The 23,906-nt window shown below is 41.5% G+C and overlaps 1 protein-coding gene across 3 annotated transcripts in view; it reads right to left on the bottom strand.

Annotated features, from left to right (window-relative positions):
- Positions 1–23,906, bottom strand: part of rbm33a (RNA binding motif protein 33a) — a 54,585-nt gene that overhangs the window by 19,159 nt on the left and 11,520 nt on the right. For 2 of the 3 annotated variants that reach the window (XM_036596096.1, XM_036596094.1), the window contains exons 6-12: positions 20,116–20,256; positions 19,513–19,696; positions 18,026–18,279; positions 13,020–13,320; positions 10,997–11,058; positions 2,701–2,824; positions 890–1,260 (exon numbers count right to left, since the gene is read on the bottom strand). In XM_036596096.1, coding sequence (XP_036451989.1) covers positions 890–1,260; positions 2,701–2,824; positions 10,997–11,058; positions 13,020–13,320; positions 18,026–18,279; positions 19,513–19,696; positions 20,116–20,256 — 1,437 coding nt within the window. The remainder of the gene's footprint in view (positions 1–889; positions 1,261–2,700; positions 2,825–10,996; positions 11,059–13,019; positions 13,321–18,025; positions 18,280–19,512; positions 19,697–20,115; positions 20,257–23,906) is intronic. The other variant, XM_036596097.1, reaches the window with a different exon arrangement.

Raw genomic sequence — 23,906 nt, forward strand, 5'->3', positions numbered from 1 at the left:
TAATAAAATACAATTTAATAAAATAAATTTTTTATTTACTATGTAAAAACTATGTTTAATGAGCTCATATTTCAACAATAACAACTGGGCTTTTACGAAGCCACGTTCAGGTCTTTATCGAGACGTTTGTACTTCTAGGATCGCTGTTCTTGTCATACTTTAAGTTTCACTCAGCTTTAAGGGCAGCAGCGAACCACACGTCGTCTCAGAAACGCTTCGAAGACATTTAATGGTCATAAAACGTAGAGATGGGCAACATGGCAAAAATATAATTTTGCAATACACAATATTTTTCCAGTCTTCAGGGGCCGGATTCACAAAAGTGTCTCAAAGAAAATTTTCTTTCTTCTTTCTTTCATTCTTTTTCTTAACTTTAGTCTTAAGAGGTTCTACGACACTGTCACTGGTGCCTTTTCTGCTTGGATCGTCTTATAAATGAAAAACAAATCGTCTTATAAATGTTTATTGGTCCTGGTTCTGAACAGCTGGCAAACCGTTCCGTTTCTGAAAGCAGTTGAGCTGTGAGAAAGTAAACACAGCCGCACACAGTGACCGCGCCAAACGGTAGAACAAAGAACTTTGAAATTATATCCAATCAGAGTGTGCGACGTTTGCACCCTTTCAGATTTTTTGATTTGCGTAACGAGGTCTGCGAAACCCCAGCAGACACACATTTAGTCTCTTTCATGTCATTTTTTGTCGAATGACGCTTGTCACCCGGACTATAAATTAGCCTTAAAGAGGCAAACTTCAGACACCATGTCTCAGCTGATCGATCACATTTGGATTAAGGTTGAAAGTTTTTTTCATATTTTTCGCTTTAAATTCATAAAAATTAAAAGCATCAACGTAAAAACACTCCGTGCGGATTCTCTGCGAAGGGACTTACTCTCTGGCGTACCTGCATCCCAAACGGCATATGCTGGGGGCTGAAGGGGGGCCCTGGCTGTTGGGGAGGGAAAGGCTGCCTGTGACCCAGGAAGCCACGGGGTCCGGGGGGCGCCGGAGGGCTGGCATGCTGCAGGTTGGGGCGTGGCGGCTCCCTCTGGAACATTCCTCCGGGCCCTGGAGGCCCCTGACCCTGGCCGATGCCAAGGGGCCCAAAGCCCGGCCCAGGGCCCGGAGCCCCACCCACACCTCCTGGACCCCCTGGTTGGGGAAACGACATGGGGCCCTGACCCGCAAGAGGAAGGACATTATTGTTCATGAGGGGGGCCGGACCTGGGAGATCGAAGATGTGCTGGCCAGGGAAGCGTGGTTCTGGAGAAAAAACAAGAATGACGATGGTGATGATGACGACTACCACGAGGGCTGTAATAATAATAATAATAATAATAATAATAAAAGAAAGCATGTGCTCATTTTTCATTGTAGATAATGTTTTCTGTTGGTTTTACTGTATTATCAATTTTTGAATATGTACATATCTAACAATGTAATACTGGATGTACTATTATTGTGTATATAATATTTTTATTGTTTATTCTTTTTATATTAAAGGTATATTAAGGTCTACATAACTATGCAAATAGGTCTGTCACATTTGTGTGTTCAGTTTATTATATTTAATTCTGAATCATTACCAAGTATAAAAATATGATCAAATTGGGGCAAAATTTGCATTGAATCGTCTTCTGAAGAATCTAATCGTAGGGAGGCCTCACAGCTGCTTTTCAGGCAGTGACTATGAAGCCACATTCATATGATTTTTAAAACATTTAGACTTGCTGTTCTTGTCGTACTTTAAGTCTCACTCGGCTGTAATGGCAGCTATGAACTGCACTTTGTCTCAGAAATGCTTCATTTAATGGGTCATAAAATGTAGAAGGTGGGCAATATGGCAAAAAAATAAATTGTGAAACAATATGTCACAATATTTATTATTTCAGACATCTAAGAAGTTAGAACGGAGAAAAAAGTGCTCCTACATTTTAAAATATACTATCAAAAACTAAACACAATTTTTGTTCAACATTTGGCACTAAATTCAGTTAAAGGGGATTAATTTTGCTCTCTTTGTAATGAAACAGGCCAGTCAGTGTCTACAAGTACTGACAACAGCCTCAATATATTCAGAAAAACACCGCACTGTGACAATTTCTATATGCATGCAATTATATGTTGTCTATTTGTCCAGCCCTATTAATAACATTATCCTTGACTGAGCTGAAACAGTAATGAACCACACGTCCACTCCACAACTGAAAATATTTCAGCCATAATCTCGAAATTATCAGCACTGACATGAAAAATAAGGGTGTGGTCTATTCAGAGGGAAACTAAAGAGTGGTAAGGTGAATAAAACAATTTAACAGCCCAAATTAAATCAAACAGCCAAGATATTTTTGTTCGCCTCTTTAGTTTTGCACTGAAGCTACAAGGCTAATGTAACTAACAAGGAATAGAAGTTTCCCCACCAGCTGGTATCAAGCCTAAATCACCACACATGCCTGAAAGCAAGCTTCAGATACCAGGCGTGTCTTAACTGACGGACTACATTGAGGAAAAAGTGGAAAAATACTGTGAGAGTTTGATATTTGGTTGAACTGCTCCTTCAGTTTGGTAATTCACTGTGTGGTCGTTCCAGACTCTGAGTCTGAAACTCTGACAGGTGACTGAAGATCATAATCTACAGCTCAGGCTGACATTTAGACCCAGCAACGGCACTAAGTTGACGGGTTCCCTGAAGGCTGGTCTCACCGTTGTTAAAGAAAGGCTCTCTCTCCTGGTGGGGGGGTGGGGGTCCTCTCCACGGCTCCTGGGGAGGGGGTCTCTGGGGCTGGACAAAATTGCCTTGGAGATGCTGCTGGAAGTCCACAGGAGCCTGAAGAGAGACGTGATGAAGAGAATATTGAAAACAATACCTCACAGATCAGGGAACTGTATTTAAGCGCTATGGCAAAAAAATGACATTCACATCGTAGATGATATGAATCATGATATTTAGTTTTTCTGAAGTTTGATAAGATGAAACAAACAAAAGCCCCAGCAGTATAAAATAAAACTATGAACTGAATGACTTGCTTAAAATACTGCACTGCATTACGTCCAAGCATCGTTTTATGCCTGACGCAAAAATTACTTGCCTATTTCTCCTGCTTATAAACATATAATAGCCAATAACCACGTTTACATGCAGCCTGATAATCCATTAATAATCCGACTAATAGCTCAATTGGAATAGAATACGTCCATGTAAACACCTCAGTCAGAATAGTCCAGTCCGATCGAGGCCATTCGGAATACAGTTTCTATCCGACTGATCGAGGTGGGTAATCCTGTAAATAATCTGTTAAATAGAAGAATAATATCCGTGTAAACGCCTGTATCTGATTACATTCCCTATCAGAAAGTTTAAGTCCGTTCTGATCATGTTCGTCACGTCACAGTGAGAGTTTATACCGTTCAACATGGCGGAGCAGAAACTGGTCTGCAGAGGAGACGAAGTTTATGCTCTGATCTTTAAAAGACGGCGGTGGGACGGACGTCCAGCTTATGTGTCTCAGAACACGACGTCTTCCTCTCGGCCTTCTTTAATAAGGACATGTGAAGGACGTTTTCCTGAGTCCGACATCATTTTAAAGCAGTTAAAAACACAAGCGCTGCTCACTGCTGCTCATCTCACTCTGACTGGACTCACGTGATGCTCGTTGTCATGGTAACGTCTACAGTACTCTACATAGCTCAGGAGTCGGCAACTGAAAATGTTAAGAAGTGCCATTTTGTCCTTTCAACAAAAATCAAACCATCTTGGGAGCCTCAACATTTTATTGAAGTTTTACCATCTTGGCTGTAAATATGGCTCAGTATGTAAGTATGTAATGTACCAGTATAAAAAAAAAAACAAAAAAACAAAATGCAGACTGACTTTGCTCTGCTTTAAGCTTTAGCTCAGCTATAGCCACTTTTCTCGCATCTCCAGCAGGAAACATTTCCACAAAAGTACAACAGTTTCTTGTAAAATATCTCTCAACGTTCGACTTTTTACGACGCTGAGGTCAGATTCTCATTCGCCAGCTTCTCGTTCAAATGTTCCTGTTCCACCTTAAATGGTGCCTGAGGCGTCAGAATGTAACTGCTGCACCATTTAAGGTGGAATGGGAGAATTTGACTTCAGCCTCACAACTTTTTATTGTTTGAAAGTTTCTCATTGCAGAGTAAACATATCAGGAAACCAGCTGGAGTGATTATAAATGCAAATAAGTCCATTCGTCTCCAAATTATCGATGTTCGTCTTAAATCTCTCTCTTTGCCGTTTCGTTCGCTGGCTAGGCGAGGCTGTTGCCTGTGTTGCTATTTACAGTAATATTTTACCGTAAAGGAGGATTATTTTATTTTTACCTACAAATCTAATTCAGCAGTGGAGCCGAAACAGGGCAGTAAAAGAGGAGTTGCCGACCCCTGGTTTAGCTGCTTTTGGGAAACCAGATGGAAACAAGCGTTTGGTCGTGCTGATTGTTGGTCAAAAGTCTTAACTGTATAATATTTGTAAAACGGAAAAGAGAAAAAGTGACTATGAAGGAGTTTAAGCACCTCGGTACCTCTCCCTCAACTCCCAAAACTCAGAATCTATCCTCCACCTTCCAGAGGAAAAGCCAGATAACGATCCTCTAATCCTCCTGCTGAATACCAATCCCCTCATCACCACCTCTTTTATTCTTTTAAAGCGCCGTCCGTCCGCTCTTAAGAAATTAACCTTCATTCAGAGCAGCCGCGCCGGACCACACAGCCTCCCTCGCCTCCTCCCGGCTCATTAGCAATGACTTAAGATGCGATCGAGCTTCCTAATCCGCGTTTTCAGGCAGGAGGCAAGGTGAGGCGGCGAGCGGCCACCAAGTTGCTTAGCGGAAAGTCAATCAGCCGGATTAGCTAAGCATCCGACGGGAGGAATGGCATTGTTAGCAGCGACTTCGGCGCTCCGCTCAAAAGGTCAGTCCCCCTCAGCACAATGGGAGCTTAAGGACGTCCACAATACCTCCGCAAGTTTGCATTCGCTCGATAAAATAAAAGGGAAAAAAAGGAGAGTGTCCTTTAGCGAGAAGCTAATCCTCTGGTCAATATGTAACCGGTTATGATCTGCTGGAGAGATAGAGGGAAAGGGCCAGAAAGACAAATGCCAGAAGCTGGGAAGCAGCTGCCAATCTGGAACAAGAGCTCAGCACGACCGGAATAAAACAGTGGAAAACTGGAATAACGGGAACGCGAAGAGGCGCGACACCAAAACACGATCGCAACCACAGAATAATATTTGTACTGAAAAACATATTTGTGCTCCGCCCCCGAGACAACTTTTAAACAGGAGATTCAGAGTGGTTTGGTGTGAAATGGTTCAGATGTCTTTACAGTGGTGGTGATAGGAACCAGGGGTCGCCATGACTACAACACAAATATAGACATTTTATTTACTATCCAGAACCACCAGTGAACCTACACGAGTCTTCTACACGTACTATTTTGCCTCACAGCGCCCTGCATGTATCCCTCCACCGTAAATAGAGTTTAAGTTCTCAAAACCATCATAAAGCAGTGTCTCAGTCATCAGGCAGTGAATTCATAACTATTTCACGTAATAACTTTCTGTGAAGGGCTTTTAGAGGTGGACATCTGGGGCTGGATTCTCGAAAGCTTTCTTAAAAAAAGGTCTGAGAAATTCATAAGAATGTTCTTAAATGCAATTCTCGAAAAACACTTTTAAAATATTCCCAAATATTCTCTGAAGATAATCGTAATTAGTTCCTTAATATTTTAAGAGAATCTTCACTGTTTTCTTATGAAGGCTACTTCGAATTTTACCTCATACCATAAATGAAGCGGGATACATTTTACATTTGTATTAACGGTCAAATACGTTATTAGTTTAATCCACTCAGAGCTGCAAAATGGGGAAAAAAACATCAAACCAACATTTTGTTCAGCAAACAAGATCTAGAGGTGATGGTGGAAGAAACAGCCAACGGGAAAAAACATCCTCTTTGGAAAATACGATAATTGTGGAGTGACGGTGGAAAGACAGAGTCGAGGATGGGCAGGAGCAGATCAATTTAGATGCTCACCTTTTCGACTCTTACAGCTTAAGATGAGTGTGAGTCTGTCGTAAGATTGAGAAAACATTTAAGAACAATGTTTTCAAGAATAACACAAAGTTAAAGTTATGAAAAAGTAAGATTTCTTAAGACGTTATCTGAAGAATAACATTTTCTTAAGAATGAAGTTAAGAAAAACACACACGTAGAAAGAGTCCAGCCCCTGGTTCCTATCACCACCACTGTGAACAATTCTGACTCCGTAAGTTTATCTAGAACAGAGCGTTTCGCACCAAACCACTCTGAACGACGTTTACATCTTAATTACGCAGGAACTATATATAAAAGTAATCCATGGAATTATTCTTTAAATGCAATGTAATGATTTCCGCCGCACCTCTGAAACGCCTTCTGATTTTTGATATCCTGATATACCAGCAGTGAGGAAAATATCATATTTCATCTCCTCCTCCCACTATTATGATTTTGCATTCAAAATAAATTTGGAAAAATTTTATAAACCCAACAAAAAGCGTAACACAACATTTTCACACCCATTTAAATTGTTGGTAGAAATCTACAGCGAGGCCTCCACCTTAACACTCCAAACCCTAGCTAACTGTGTTATCTGTCCTCCTGGTTTAAGCTGTTGCTAGTGAACGGCTAGACTTCTTCTCCCTCCCTGTCTAGAGAGTAAAAGGAGCACAGCGCCACCCAGTTTACTGAGGCAGCAACTCCTCAAAGTTTAATCCTTTTGTGTTAAAACCGGATTGAGGAACATATTTAATCAAACACACATCAAACATGGAAAATCAACAATAAAAGTTTAATTTTGATGACTCCTTTCGTTTCATCACTCTGGAATAAAACTTTGGCGCACAGAACGACAACAGGGAGCAAAAACAAATGAAGAAACATTTCAAGCGCAACAAACACACCCTGTTGCATAGCGCTGTTCACAAAAACAAACTCTGAAAATATCCGAGAGTGACTGAAACCTGACGGCAACTCGCAAACAATCTAATCCCAGCTTCGTCACCCGTTTACAGGAACACGGGTTGCACAATATGTTGGTTTTCTGCAGTAAGACAGCAACACAGCTCTGTATCAATCAAATACATGGCAATGATTAACATTCAGAAACGAGTAGTAAATATTCAGCAGAGAGAGAGAGAGAGAGAGAGAGAGAGAGAGAGAGAGAGAGAGAGAGAGAGAGAGAGAGAGAGGCCCAGCCTGCAGTAAGGTTAGATGTCCCTGTATGATAATGTATGCTAATCAGGCACCCAGAGGGCTAATAGAAGTTGCTGGCTGTCTAGTCATTGGCATTTTAAATGACGTCCTGTTTGTGCCAGACTGGGTGTGGGAGACAGACAGCTGGGGGAATTCGTCTATCTGGGGGGGTATGTGAGCACCTCCCTGACCAGATTAGTGGGGAAAACAGCTCTCCAAACCGTCAGCACAGCCTCCTGAAAGCCAAAAGCTCTTAGTGAGAGAGGAGAGCAGAGCAAAGCCTCATCCAGACCACCGAGGACCACTGTTAAAGAGGCAGTACAGTTAAAAATGAAAGTTACACAATTCCTCCAAAATTAACCGCCTTACGCCAAAACTGTAGTCCGTCAGCTGAGACACGACTGGAGTCTGAAGTTTACTTCTTTAGTTTTACACTGGAGCTACGAGGCCAATGGAGCTAAGTAATGGAAGCTTATAGCCACTGGGTTGGCATCTTGGAATCAGCAGGCCTAAATCATCACACGTGCCTCGTTGAGTGACCTCTAATAATCAATCTAATAATAATCTAATCAATTCTGGTGCTTTTATCTATAAAAACAAACCAACATAGTTCACACAGCTAAAAACAGAACTAGAAGCTATTATGTGAACTTCTGTCCATTTTATTAGCATGATGCTAACGAATGAGGTCTGTACAGAACCATGAATGCTTAAAGAACCCTTTGTATTATTAAAGGGTTCTTTGCATCATGAAAGGGCTCTTCAGATTGATGGAGAATGTGCTACAGACTGTTCTATGCAGAACCTTTTTCAAAAGGGTTCTATATAGCACCCAAAAGGGTTTTTCTATTGTCACAAGATTGAAATCATAATGGGTGCTATATAGAACCCTTTTCAAAAAAGGTTCTACATAGAACCATCCACCCCAGATTCTCTATCATAATTAAATGATCTGTATAACTAAGTGAGTAAGATGTAAACAGAGTCATTCAGAGTGGTTTGGTGTGAAACGCTCTGTTCTGGATAAACTTACGGAGTCAGAACTGTTCACAGTGGTGGTGATAGGAACCAGACGTCCACCTCTAAAAGCTCCCTCACAGAAAGTTCCTACATGAAATGGTTATGAATTCACTGCCTGATGACTGAGACACTGTTTTATGATGGTTTAGAAAACTTAAACTCCATTCATGGTGGAGGGATACATGCAGGGCGCTGTGAGGCAAAATAGTCCCCAAAGAAAACTTATTATATCAGATTTTCCAATTTTCCATCATCAACATTCCATATAAACTCAGAAGACTCGTGTAGGTTCACTGGTGGTTCTGGATAGTAAATAGAATGTCTATATTTGTGTTGTAGTCATGGCGACCCCTGGTTCTTATCACCACCACTGTAAAGACATCTGAACCATTTCACACCAAACCACTCTGAATCTCTCTGTTTACATCTCAAATGCTGAACTACTCGAATACTGTTGCCACTTAGGGCTGAAATATGAATCGTTTTTTATATTGAAATCGCAATTTAAGACCGTTTTAAGTGCAATTTTCAAATTGCAAGAATTAACCACAATTAAATTAATCACAATATCAGATAACAGAAAAGTCACAATCAGACATTTTCTCCAAATCGTTCAGCCCCACCTCAAATGTCTCTGTGTTAAAACTAAAGAAGAAAAACTTCAGACAGCAAACATGTCTTGCCTGATCAACTACATTCGGGATAAGGCGAAATTTCTATCGCTTTAATTGACCGTTCTAGGGAGGAACAGGAGTGACAGGTTCTTAAAGATCCGGCTCTCTTTAGGAGACGATGTTTCATTACCGAATACCGCTGCGTTCTTCTGTCACCAGAGCGCGTCTACGAGCTTGAAAGAGAGCGAGAGTGAGGCAAGCAGACGATCTGTGACTTATAACAGCCAGCACATCCGTCTTCCTCCTGTGGAATAAATCACTTTAACCACAGTATTGGCCGCTGCGCGATGGGGCCGTCTGTGTCACCCTTACGATTAATCTTTTTCCGAGCGCTAAAACGGCCATTTACATCCGTTTTCCATTTTCACTGCTTCCATTTGAATTTTAACATTAAAATGTTTGGAGAGGAGCAGGGTCCAGGGGCGGTTTTCCGACCTGACGGGCAGAGAATCGGCTCTCAGGAGCTGCTCGTTGAGTGACTGCATTAATTTCACCTTTAAAGCTCCGGGTTTGAGGAAAGTCAGCCCATTACAAACAACACAGGGTTTCGCGGGTGACAAAAATTCTATTTTCAGACACATTTACACTCGATTTTTTATTCTAAGATCAAGATTTGATTCTACTTCTGATATTTTCTATGTTAATGTCTTCATTCTACTTTAATTCTGCTCTACACAGATTGGTTTGACTCATATGCATGAAAGTTTTCCAACAGAAAACCCCACTGGGAACAAAAGCCCTCTAGGAAAAGTCCAGAATTTATAAGATCTTCGGAAAAATGCAAAGTCAGTTTAGCGTGGGTGTGTCCTTAGCACAAGCCCCACCCCTCCCCTCCCACTTTACTCTGACAGGTAGCACACAGGGGGCTAAATTTTGCTCACTGAAGTATGTTTCCATGACAGATGGAAAATGGGAGATGCTCAGAAAAGACTGACAATACATATTTACATTTTCTTACATACGTTCATTTTTTAATTTTTCTACAGTGTTACACCCTTAGTGGGCGGGGTGCACAGTTTTTTCCTTTTTATTTACCATTTTATATCGAAACATCCATCAATAACCAAAAGTTAGGGATTTGGGAGCATCCTGAGAGAGTAAAGCCACAATTACACTACAAACTTGAACCCCCGATTCTCATTCAGGCCGAGTCTGTGCTGGTCGGCTCAAGTCAGCCGATTTTGGGTCAGTCGGAGTCGACAGTTGGAGAGAGAATAGAGTAGCGTAAGAGCACAGTATTCTGTACGCTTGCAACTTTTACTATCTATGTAATAAAAACACTTTAATTTATCAACAAAACATCTGAGACATTGTCATATCCTTGTTTCCATCAAAACGGTTGGCATTTAAGCTGGGTTTGGACATCAAATCTGTGTAAACAGTGACCGCCCCCAGCAAAAAAATGACAGGTGAGGAAACACAGGGATGCGAATGTGAATGTGGGGTGGGGAAAACTTTCACATTTTCATTTATTGAGTTACCTGGCTGCCGTAAAATTTTGAGTTCAATGAACTTCAAATAATAAATTAACCAAAAAAAAACACAGATTATCTTTCTATTAACTTACTATTGGAAGTTCAATGAACTAAATTTTCAGGCAGCCAGGCCTCACTTTAAGTTAAAACACAATTATTTTTACAGTGTACAGACAGAAATGAGCAGAAAAGACTACAGCCTTTCTAAGTGGAATGAGTGCGAACAGCTCTATAAGACTGAGACAAAGGATCTCCCTCATAACAGCTTCAATGGAAAATGAAACAAAACATATAGAACGTCCTCTTCAGTAGGTTGTGGGGAAGTCTTCTTTTAAATGATGAACCAAAAGCTATGCAACAACAGGTTTTCACAGAAAAAATATCATTACGTAAAGCATTTCTATCGAGTTTGACGGAAACAACGGCAGAATTATAACTTTGAATAAATATCAAGCATCGAAAATTGAATCAAATCTTTATCTTGAGCTGAAAATCGCATTGAACCTGAAAGTATGTGTATCGTTACACACTTACCAGCAACTAATGACATTTACATTTAAATATATTTACTTACAGGAAATCTCTGAGGGCCGATGTTGGGCCTGGGCTGGTTCTGAGCAGGAGGCATCAATGGAACTGAGAGAGAGAGAGAGAGAGAGAGAGAGAGAGAGAGAGAGAGAGAGAGAGAGAGAGAGAGAGACTTTTATTTAAACCAAAAATGTTTGACACCATAAACACTCAGTCCCCATTCGTCACAGCTGGTCAGAGCGAGCGAGCGAGCGAGGGTTTATTCTCAGAGCTCAGACTCTCCCTCTCTCGCCCAGAGACTGAAGCTCATAATGAGATCTCAGCCTGAACTCAAAAGGTCTCATTTCCCTGCACATCACTTCACCGCACAGATTTCTGAAAGCTGGTTTAGGGTTAATGCGCCGGACACAGAGCAGAAACATCTGATAATAACAAACACACAGCTGGAACGTGCAGCCGCTGCTGCTCTCACTGAACATGGATGGTGAAAAATGAAGAAAATAATGTTACTGAATTATTAAAGATTCTGATGAAGCGTATTTTATCCACCTCAATGTTGTTACCAAACGCACTGCTTTTTAAAAGGAAAAATCTATTTCGGGTCAAATTTGAGCAAAAAAGACAAATGCGACTCATCATGATTGATTATTCTAATCGTTCGACAGTTTTTTCTATGTTTTTTAATTAATTCTTTCATGTTTTTGGGTTCCTAATACAGTAATTTGGGCTCTTTGAAAGGTTTTAACAGTTTTATTGTTTATTTAGGCTGACTATACACTGTGAAACTTCAATGCAACTTTAATTGCTTGGAAACTAAATTGCACTTGAGTTGCATGATGTAAAGTGTCCTGCAACTCGCTTGAAACTCAGCCGCAACAGCTGCAAGCATATCAATTTTGCAGAACAGGTTTCATAAAACGGCCAATCAAAAATGTCAATAATGATTCACTTGAAGACAAATGACACTTTCTAACCATCGATTTCACCCAATCAGCGGACAGGAAAATAAAATAACAGATTGTGTCTTGAGCGGCTGAAAAGGAGACACTGCCCTACTAATTACTCGAGGTTTGACGTTTTCCATTTAGTTAGTTTCCTGAGTCACGACAACAAACAAGAATATCGTCCCTGTCCAAAGAAAAACAAGTATCTCCAAGATGGTAACTTTACAGGAGAAAGCAATTTTTAATGCAAGTCAATGTGAAGATATTTTATTCCAAGTAATTTTAGAGCATTCCTATTGGTCCATTCATCATGAAACTTACATACAACGTTAAGTACAGCCACCATGTTTAAATGCAGAAAACTAAAAATCAAAATAAATGGAGAGACGTTTTTCTTTGGTCAGCGGTGATGTGTCCAAGCTAACGTTTCTGTAACCAGCTGTATTAACTAGCAAGCTAGTCAGCCTGCTGTTAACACAATCAGTATCTCTACATTACTATTTTTTCCTCTCTTGATGCCCCTAAATTTAACAGAGAATTTAGATTCATTTGGGATTCGAATAAAGAAATTATTACAGAAGATGAAGATGCGCTCTTGGCTGAACTTGCAGTGCTTCTAGGACAGAATGACCAAGAATCAAGTTGGCTATTACAATCATAACTAATGTAATCGTTATATTTATGACATAGTAAACAGCCCTAGATAAACAGACAAACGATAAACACAGATAATGAAAATAAAGAAAGGCAATAACAGCTGAAATAAACATACAAAGACAAAAACGCTGCAAATATGTAAATTACACATCGCAGATGACTTTATAGTGAGAACGATAAGATGTATTACAAAATCTGCTGCTAATCTGGTTAACTGTTGTGCAACTTGATTCTTTTTAATTGCTCTGTGTAACTGTCAAGTTGCACGGAAATCATGTTGCAGCCAACTCACAACATGCAACAAAAGTTTTCGATGTAAAGCGATTTTAAAGTTCATTTTCATTGTTTGGGGTTTTTATAAAACTCTGATTACTCAATTTATCGTCACAATAACCTGTAGATCTGATGGTATAATCGATAGTGCGAGCCCCGAGTGTGATCGGTTCACCGCCGTGTTGGTGAGCGTACCTTGCACCGGCGAGGAGGACGGGCCTCTGAAGTGCGGGTTGATGTGGATGTTTTTGGGCTGCTGCTGTTGTTGCTGCTGGTTGGTGTGAGGGTGAGCGTGTGTGGGGGCTGGCGGCCGGTGCAGGTCCTGCTGCGGCCTGTGCGGGGGTCCCGGGGAGCGATGAGGCAGCAGCAGCTGCAGGGGCTGCTGGGAAAGCGGGCTGATTGGGTTTGGGAAAAGACCCGGAGCTCCACGGGGGCCTGGAGGCCGAGACTGATGATGATGATGATGATGATGGGACTGAGGAGGAGCCATTCTGGGCTGGGAGAGAAAGAGAGAGAGAGAAGGAAAAAGAGAGAGAGGAGAAAGAAAGAGAGAGAGGAGAAAGAAAGAAAGAGATACAGGGAGGAGAAAGAGAATGGGGAAAGAAAGAGCGAGAGAGAGAGGGAATGAGGAAGAAAGAGAGAGAGAGAAAATTAAAGAAAAAGAGGAGAAAGAAAGAAAGAGAGGGAATGAGAGAGAGAATGAGAGAATGAAAGAAAGAAAAAAGTGAGAGAGAAGGGGAGAGAAAGAAAGGAGAGAGAGCGAGAGAGTGAAAGAGACAGAGACAGCGTTAGAGAAAGAGAAAGAAGAGAGAATGAAAGAGGAGAGAGAGCGAGAGTGAAAAAGTGCAAGTGAAAGATAAAGAAAAAGAAAAGAGCGAGAGAGAGAGAGAGGGAATGAGAAACAGAGTGAGAGACAGAGAGAAAGAAAGAAAACGAAAGGGAGAGAGAAAGAGAAAGAGGAGAGAGAGGGGGAAAGAAAGGGAATGAGAAAGAGGAGAGATAGAGGAAAAAAAAAGAAAGAAGAGAAAGAGGAGTGAGCGAGAAAGGGGAGAGAGTGACAGAGTTAGATAAGGTGAAAAAACCGAGAAAGAGGGAAAGAAAAAGAAAAGAGTGAGAAAAAGAGAGAGGGAAAGAAAAACAGAAAAAGGAAGAGAGAGAAAGAGAGGGGGAATGAAAAAGAGAGAAGAGAATGAAGAGAAAGAAAGAGTGAGCAAGGAAGGGAGGAGAGAGAGCAACAGAGAAGGTGAGAAAGAGAGAAGAAAAGAGAAAGAAGAGAAAGAGAGAAGAAAAGAGAAAGAAGAGAAAGAGAGAGAGAGAAAACAGAGTTAAGACAACGTTGATGATGTAGACCATAAATAAATTACAGCTCCTGCAATTTGACGAATGAAACCTTTTAATTTTTATATAAAACAGTTGATCTTTCAGCCCCTCATCAACGTCCAGCTGCTACTTTTTCTACAAACTTTGCTGTTATTTCTGTCATCGCTTGTCGGCCAATCAGAGGATTAAACATGCCATCCAGCAGATCCAATCAGAGCAGAGATTCAGTTTAAGAGACCCTCCCACACCGCTGTGGTCTCGTTTGTGGTTGGTGGACTATTCTCAGTCCAGCAGCGACACTGAGGTGTTTAAAAACTCCAGCAGCACTGCTGTGTCTGATCCACTCAGACCAGCACAACACACACTAACACACCACCACCACGTCAGTGTTACTGCAGTGCTGAGAATGATCCACCACCCAAATAGTACCTGCTCTGTGAGGGTCCATGGGGGTCCTGACCACTGAAGAACAGGGTAACTAAGTAAGCAGAGAAACAGATGGAAACTACAGAGTGAAACTATGTGGTCAGTGGAGCTGATAAACTGGACAGTGAGTGTAGAAACAAGGAGTTGGTTTAAGGCTATAAGCTTGGTTTATGTGATAAGCAGCCTCAAAACTAAAATGGCTTTAATCCAGTGACTTGGAAAAGCATTTAAAGGCGAAATGTAATGTAACGTACATCTGCATAACCCATCAATTTAAACATATACCATCCTCCCCTCCACCGACACGCAAGCTAATCCTCCTCTGACAGAGCACTTCATTCCACACGACGCCGAACAATTAAATTAAACCATTACGGAGCTGCACTCCTCACCTTTAAAGAGCGCTCACGCTCGGAGGCGGCGCGTCACATAGCTTACCTCCTCCATAAGGAGGAATTAGAGCTTTTTTATATAAATAATAAAGGTGAGGGTGCGAACGAGTGAGAGACAGGCGCGCAGACAGGAGGGGATTACAGCCTTCCACAGATATTTAATAGTAAAATAAGCAAAGGAGCCCAAATCCTTAGACAAAGTACAAATTTAATTTGGGGTAATGCCTCCTCAATGGACTCCCGCCAAGTTATTCGGCATAATCCATATATCAACACGGATAAGAGGGAGACTGAGCGCTGCTGTAATTGACTTTCTCCAAAGCAAACCGAGTCCGTTCCGCTAAAGCACGTCGACCTGAAAGGACAGGAGGGCACGAGCGAGCACCTATGGACTACTCTAATACTCGTATAAACATCCTGGGTGTGAGTGTTGAAGTATATACACTTATATGGACAAAAGTATTGGGACACCTACACAGTTCACCTCCTGGAGCTTTTATGAATCCCATTCTAAATCCATAGGCATTAATATAACAGATTCCACATGTTGGAGAGTGTCTGTGGGAATTTCTGCCCATTCATCCAGGTCGCTGATGTTGGATGAGAGGGCCTGGCTCACAATCTCCGTTCTAGTTCATCCCAAAGGTGATTGATGGTCAGGGCTCTGTGAGGGCCAGTCAAGCTCTTCCACGCCAAACTCACCCAGTCAGGCCTTTATGGAGCTGCTTTGTGCACTGGGGCTCAGTCATGCTGGAACAGGAAAGGTTCTTCCCCAAACGGTTCCCACAAACTTTACAGCTGGCACAGTGCAGTCAGGCAGGTAACGTTCTGCTGGCATTCGCCAAACCCAGACTCGTCCATCAGACTGACAGATAGAGAAGCTGATTCATCCACAGAACATGTTTCCACTGCTCCAGAGTCGAGTGGCGGCGCTTTACTCCATCCTACCTGATGCCTGGCGTAGTGCTTGGTAATGTAAGGCTTGCATGCAGCTGCTCAGCCATGGAAACCCTGAGCTCTGTAACTTTGCGTGGTCTGACACTTCGTGGTTGAGTTGCTGTGGTTCCTAAACGCTTCTACTTTCCAATAATACACTCACAGCTGTTCGAGGAAAATCTAGGAGGGAAGAAATTTCGCGAACTAACTGGTTACAGCGGCAGCATCCTATTACAGCATCACGCTCGAGTTCAGTGAGCTCTTTAGAACGAGCCACACTTACTAATGTGTGTAAAGGCAGGCTGCATGGCTAGGGGCTTGATTTTATACACCTGTGGCAATGAGACTGAACGAAACACCTGGATTCAACGATTAAGACGTGTGCCCCAATACATTTTGGGGGGACGTGGTCCAAAACAGTGCTTTCATTTTTAAGCCGAAAGATAAACAGTGAAAAATCTGACTAAATTGAACAGACCAACTGATGACCGCCTCATTCGGCAGTTCAGCTCAACTCTTCTTTGACTGTTTGCACAACGTTCGTCCACTTCCTATAACTGTTATTTCAAATTAAAAGCCCTCTGCAGAGTTTTGTAAGTGCAACTTTGAATTTTATGAAGTGTCATAATTTCGCAGCGGCGACGGAAACAGTGATAAGTTTATTTTATGTAAACTGTTTTTGTCAGATTTCGGTTTTCAGTCAAGGGAGCATCATTAGGATTAAGAGTTTGATGTACTATTCAAAAGTTTTGATACATACAGTTTAGTTCTGAGCCAAAACAGCTCATTTTCAATTCCTTGTTTCTGCGATGTCATGAAAAAACAACGCATTTGCATATCGCGGTTGTCGGAAAAAAAAAATAAAAAATTATATATCCAAAATTGTAACTTTACAGGAGAAGGAAAAACCGACTTTACTTTTAATGTAAGTCAATGGAACCAGACTTTTTCCCCACCAAGTCATTTTGGGCCGTTTCATTTTGTCCATTCTTCATGAAATTTACACACAATGTAAAGAACAACAGGCATTTTCAAATTATATCAAAAACTGAAAAATATCAAAAGATTCTCATTTTCAGTAAACACACTGATGGGGCTGAACGATTTGGGGAAGATATCGAATTACGATTTTTCCAACTAATATTGCGACTGAAATTTAAATTGCGATTTTAATAAATTGAGATTCAGGCCTGATTTATTTTGACCAAGGAAACCAGAACATCCACCTTTTCTGGCTTGAGGCTCGACCCCCGTATGGCCAAACTGCCAGTAAGCTGTGGTTGTGATGTCACAACACATGGAGGTCTGCTTGCCTCTGATTGGTCTAACTCATCTACAGGCAGTTCACAAACTCTTACTAGGTTCAATTTCCCCTCTTACAAATGAAAACGTTTTTGCTAACGTACACATTAAAGACGGTTCTTCACGGGTTCTTTAGTAAAGACAATGGATCTACGTAGACGCATAAACACTCAACGGCCCATTTGCATGCTTAAAAAGTTCTTTGCATGGTGAAACGGTTCGTTATATTTATGGAGAATGTGTTCTACATGGTTCTATATAGAACCTTTTTGAAAATGGTTCTACATAACGGCAAAAAGGGTTCAGCTAGTGTTACGATGTCAAGCTTGCAACCCTTTTTGTGCTATATAGAACCATACACAACACATTCTCCATCAATCTGAGGAACGATTTCACTATGCAAAGAACCTATATGGCACCTTTTTGGAAAGGGTTCTATACAGCACCAAAATGATGTTCTACTGTTACAAGCTTGACATCTTAACAATAGCAGAACCCTTCTTGGTACTATACAGAACCATATAAAGCAGATTCTCCATCAATCTAAAGAACCATTTAAGTATGCAAATGGGTCTTTGAGTGTATATGGTTCTATCTAGAATAACTGGCTTTACTAAAGAACCATTAAGAACCTTGAACTCTCTTTAAGAGTGTAGGCTATAACTGTGACATTGCGAATTCGATAAAAAACGATTAATCTTTCAGCCCTACTCACTGACATTCCTGACTTTCCCATGTAATCTAGCCACTGTGCTGTTGTGCTCAATTCCGCCCGGAATACCGGAACCAGAATACCGCCTTTTACTACTCCAGTGTCTTTCTTACCTGCATGCCCAAGTTCACTTGCATCAGAGGAGGCCTCTGTTCGTGTATCCTCCCTCGTCCAGCACCTCCGTCACCATGGAAATCTCCCATCCCAAACATAGGAAGTCCTCCTCTTCCTCCTCTGCCTCTTCCTCCCATCATGCCTCCTCCTCCTCTGCCTCCCCCTCTTCCTCTCCCTCCGTAGCGTCCCTGCTTCCTCAGACGCTCCTTCTCCTCAAACTCCAGAAGATCTGCTTTGGCCTCCTCAGTCAGTTCTGGGAAACACAGACACAACATGAGACCCCAAAGACCTGCAGGGTGAAATTAGTGATCGAGCGACGTGTCGATCGGCTTCCACAGATCAGTCGGCATTAAATGTACAACAAAACATTTAAGAATGTGATTTAATTTGATAAACTTACTGCACTTTGAGTTTATTAGACAGTTAAGAAGAGACAATGTTTAACAACTGGCAATCAAAAGCTCTGTTATACTAGAACTACTGCTGCCTGTTTAATTTTGGACCATATAGAGATTCACAAGCCAAAATTACCACCTATCAAAATTTTTCGCTTCTTAAAATCGGTGACAATTGTTCTATAAGAAAATGATCAGGAACTGTCTGAAGACAGACTGATTAAACGAGTGTGCTCAAGCTTGGCTGTGGATCTTTCTTTCCCCCATGTGTCAAACACAAGGCCCTATCAGGTAATCAAGATTAATTTAGTTTTCTATTAATATTAGCTTGTTTCACAATGAGCTGGTCTACAATCCCCAACATGCACAGCAACGTGATGTGTACTCTAACCCTTTGCCACCTACAGCGTTCTATGGGGCAGTGATTACACCTCAATTCTACCACACTAGTCACACCACCAAACACACCAGCTGTGTTTCAGCTGCAGTTCAACCAGCATAAACACTAAACACTGTACACACACACACACACACACACACACACACACACACTTCCAAAAAAGTTGGGAGGCTGTGCAAAATGTAAATAAAAACAAGAATGCAATTATAATGAATCAATGAGAATGAATGACAAATTACGTAAACCCTATATTTAAATAAAAATTTGGACTTTTTTGGAACATGTTGCTGCCATAAAATTCAAAATGGGCTTATATTTTTTCAAAAAACAATAAAACTTCAGTTTCAACATTTGATGTGTTGTCTTTGTACCATTTTCAATGAAATACAGGGTTTAAATGATTTATACATCATTGCATTTTGTTTTCATTTACATATATACAATATATATTTACATACATATACACACGTACATATACATATATTACATACACATATTATATTATATATATATATATATATATGTTAAGTACATACTAGGAGTGCCTATATTTAATTATTTGTAATAAACCAAGGCCAGGTTAGGTTAGAGTAAAACGTTATTTAAAGACTACTTTAATGCGCTCTCTGGCCTTTGGATTTGTTTTTAATATGGACATTTTAGTGGCTGAATTTGACATCCCTGGACTAACCTAGTGTTTCGGGAATGTTTCTCCGTTTACTGGCAGCGTCGGAGAGTCGAACCACAGTAACGTCTTTGCGCTCCGTTTTAAAACGCAGCCGGCCCGACTCTTCCTCGTCTTCATCCTCGTCCGATTCTTCTTTTGTATCGGCCTCCTGCTCCTGTTCAGCTTCAGCTTCAGCCTCCGGCTCCAACTGTGAGGCAGACATGGCAATTAATATACAAACACACACTAAACTACAGCATTTTTCTCTTTTTCAGTTTCGTCTCCCTTTACTGGCACCAAATGTGCAACAACCAATACATAAGTGTAGTGCAATCTATCAGAGTGACTGTGTGGATCATATGAACATTATAGAGCTTTTTAAATGAAACACTAGAAGCCATATCGCCCCCTACACTTCCTGTAGTGTATTACAGTCTGTCAGAATGACCATGTGGAACATATGATACTCTATAAAGACACAGTGTTTATCTGATGCATAAAGAAACTCCAGATGTCATTTCAGGTCTTTCAAAAAATATCCGAAACCCCTGCATCTATTTCCACTCATCCCTCATGGTGTTTGGGTGTTTTTTAAGCCGTACTCTGTTCAGTGAGGTCAACGCTCACCTCCTCTGACTCTGTAACCTGGGAGCCATCTTGATCCTCCACTTCTTCTTCTGGCTCCTCCTCCTCTGCTTCTGGCACCTCCTGTTGGTCAGCCTCCCCTTCCCGTGGCTCTGCGGCGTAATCACCGGAGTAATCATCAACCTGCCGGGAAGCACAATCAATCAAATATGATCAAAAAACTCATGTATAACACAAAACTAGGCAAAATTAGGCAAACATGTTTTTTTATGTTACAACATGTTTTTTGTCTGATAATTTGGAAAAGAAAGTAGCACCACATTTAAAAATACTATCCAAAACTGTGAGCTCAAAGATTAGTGTTCAAAAACTCAAACTGTGCTGCACTAAACACAGTTAAATGGGACTAATTATGCATTCTTTGTAATAAAATATGCTGTTGGGGCTTGTTTTTAATTACTAATGATATCCACAACACGTAATTTACCATGATAATGTCACGTTAAGTATCGTCGTATTGACCAGCCCTATGTTACAAGCAAATTTATCCCATAAAAGAGCAACAAAGTTGTTTAGACTGCAAGTTGAGCTACACTTCAAATGTGTGTTCTTGAGTACGGTTTACGCAGTTTGAGCTTAGGATTAATAAAAAAACATAATCTGACAAAAATAAAAATCTGCCAATTTGGCTGTAAAGAACTTGACTGCGCTCAGACCTGTAACACCGTCAACGTTATACGAACTTCAAAAGCGTATTAGCTTGTGGCTAGCTTCTTAGCATGGGGAAGCATATTAGCTTGTGGCTAGCTCCTTAGCATGGGGAAGCATATTAGCTTGTGGCTAGCTCCTTAGCACTGGGAAAGCATATTAGCTTGTGGCTAGCTCTTTAGCATGGGGAAGTGTATTAGCTTGTGGCTAGCTCCTTAGCACTGGGAAAGCATATTAGCTTGTGGCTAGCTCCTTAGCACTGGGAAAGCATATTAGCTTGTGGCTAGCTCTTTAGCATGGGGAAGCGTATTAGCTTGTGGCTAGCTCCTTAGCACTGGGAAAGCATATTAGCTTGTGGCTAGCTCTTTAGCATGGGGAAGTGTATTAGCTTGTGGCTAGCTCCTTAGCTTGTGGCTAGCTCCTTAGCACTGGGAAAGCATATTAGCTTGTGGCTAGCTCCTTAGCTTGTGGCTAGCTCCTTAGCACTGGGAAAGCATATTAGCTTGTGGCTAGCTCCTTAGCACTGGGAAAGCATATTAGCTTGTGGCTAGCTCCGTAGCACTGGGAAAGCATATTAGCTTGTGGCTAGCTCCGTAGCACTGGGAAAGCATATTAGCTTGTGGCTAGCTCCTTAGCTTGTGGCTAGCTCCTTAGCACTGGGAAAGCATATTAGCTTGTGGCTAGCTCCTTAGCACTGGGAAAGCATATTAGCTTGTGGCTAGCTCCTTAGCTTGTGGCTAGCTCCTTAGCACTGGGAAAGCATATTAGCTTGTGGCTAGCTCCTTAGCACTGGGAAAGCATATTAGCTTGTGGCTAGCTCCGTAGCACTGGGAAAGCATATTAGCTTGTGGCTAGCTCCGTAGCACTGGGAAAGCATATTAGCTTGTGGCTAGCTCTTTAGCGTTCAAACCGTGTGCAACAGAAGTGAATGCAAATTAAAAAAAGCAAACGTCACACGAAACAGTGAGAGAGCCCACTGTAGTGATACGAGGTGTGTGTGTGTGTGTGTGTGTGTGTGTGTGTGTGGGGGGGAACGAGGGCGTGGGGTGTTGTCGGAGGGCGCACCGCTGCATTAGCATAACAGTGGGGATCCCAGTCACATTACTATGCTCCATTACTATTCCTGCTGCCATTTGAAATTCAATGAGATGTAAATGTTTGACACGATACACAGAAAACAGCAGATAAACACGCGGCGGCTCGGCGATAGGAAGAACATCACTGACCGAGTCGTCCTGATACGCAAACACAGGCACTCCTGGGTGTAAAACACAGCTCGGTGACGAATATCATCATTACGCAAGTTCCCATACAGAATTCACGCCTTCATACACTCAACACGTCCTCCACAGAGAACACGCTTAGACAGAACGTTTATTCACGCAATTTTAGCACAATTTATACTGATCTGTTTAACATGTTGGGGAAAAATACAAATTGTACTGTAACTTCTGGACAAGCTTGGTAGCCACACCACTGCAGCGCTACTCGATCAGAGGTAACGAACAGAACACACCTAATTTAAAGTCGGCTAGAATTTCACATCCAAATTCACGGTTCAGTTCAGACCCTGATTTCGAGACACGGTTCGGTTCGGTTTGGTTCATGTCTCATTTTATTGTTTTGTTTTATTGGGTTGGGGAGACTGAATAAGAAGAAAACAGAGAAAAATTGCGGGTTTTATTAACCACCGGTGGTTCCAAAACACACTTCGTCATATTCTTCATAACTTTCATATTTCATAAGCTTCATTCTAAAGGTGGGGGTCGTATGAGAGCTGTAACTGTCTTCTCTCCAGTCAAATAGATGGTGATGTAATTTTAAACCCTTATAATAAAAGAAGCTGAACTCACAGTTTATTTTCTACTGAAAGTCGACCCATTTTTCCACAAATCTGGGCTATAAACTATAAACAGATGGCGTCTCTTCAGTGATCTGCTCTGTAAAAATTATTATAAAATAATACAAAGAGCATCTCAGATTTTTGGCTTTCATCAGTAAATTGTAAGCATATGGCAATATGTGTAGATCATAAAACACATGTTCTGTTAATCTGAGGGGAAACTTTACAAAAAATAAATAAAATAAAAATTTACATTTATTTCATGCAGTTACTTAATAATTTGCCTTGTGATTTGGTCATGGAAATTCAGATGGAAAAACCAAAATATACCCTGGAGAATAAGAGCCAAACAATTTGGAAAACTAAACTGACCGTTGGCTGCTGTGGTTTCGTTGACGCTAAGCACAAATCAGATGTGTTCCGGCTAAAATGGAAAACCCTGGTGAGAAATCGCTGGTGTGCTTATTTGTATTTAATCTGTGTCTTTCACGTTTCAGTGGCGGAGATAAGGCACGTACTACGCTGATCGATGCTCAATTCCTATTGGTAATCGCCACATCGCTTCGCTCCTTATTTGCGTCAAGTTAAACTTCGCTCAACTTTGTGGCGTCGCTGACTCCGCCCACTTCACGCCGTCAAAGTTTGAGCTGTCTCCTCTCACTGACCTCCGGCCGCGTTGTTGTGAGTTGTCGCTGCTGGTGTGAACACGGTTAGTTTTGGTTGTTCCTGTTTACGATACGGGATGATTTTAAAGACTGTTTTATTTTGGTTGCAGGTGCTTTATACTAACGCCGTTTCCTATCCGGTGTCGACCAGAGGAGGATGGGTTCTCCTTTTGAGTCTTGGTTCCTCTCAAGGTTCTGTTGCTCTTAGGGAGTTTTTCCCTGCCACTGGCGACGCTCACGGGGGCTTGTACCCGGATTTTTCTGTAAAGCTACTTTGTGACAACCCCTTTGTTAAAAGCGCTATATAAATAAACTGTGACTTGACTTGACTCCTGTGTGGACCCCAGGAAGACTAGCGGCCCCTCTGTGGAAGCTAATGGGGATCTAAATAAAGAGAATTATAACATCCGTATCAGCAAGAGCCAAAAACCAGCGCAAAAACACGGTACTGATGTGTTACTGGATCTCCACTGTGTCCGTTCCCGGGGTCACGTCCCCGTCACTGCTGCATTTAAAGCGACGGAATGTCCGGTTTGCTGTCGCCGTAATGTAAACGCAGCGTAAAAGTCTCGCATTTTAAAACACGTTCCTTAATTTCTCCGTCACGGTCGAGTACC

Source organism: Colossoma macropomum, unplaced genomic scaffold, assembly GCF_904425465.1.
Source record: "Colossoma macropomum unplaced genomic scaffold, Colossoma_macropomum, whole genome shotgun sequence".
In the NCBI taxonomy this organism is placed as follows: domain Eukaryota; kingdom Metazoa; phylum Chordata; class Actinopteri; order Characiformes; family Serrasalmidae; genus Colossoma; species Colossoma macropomum.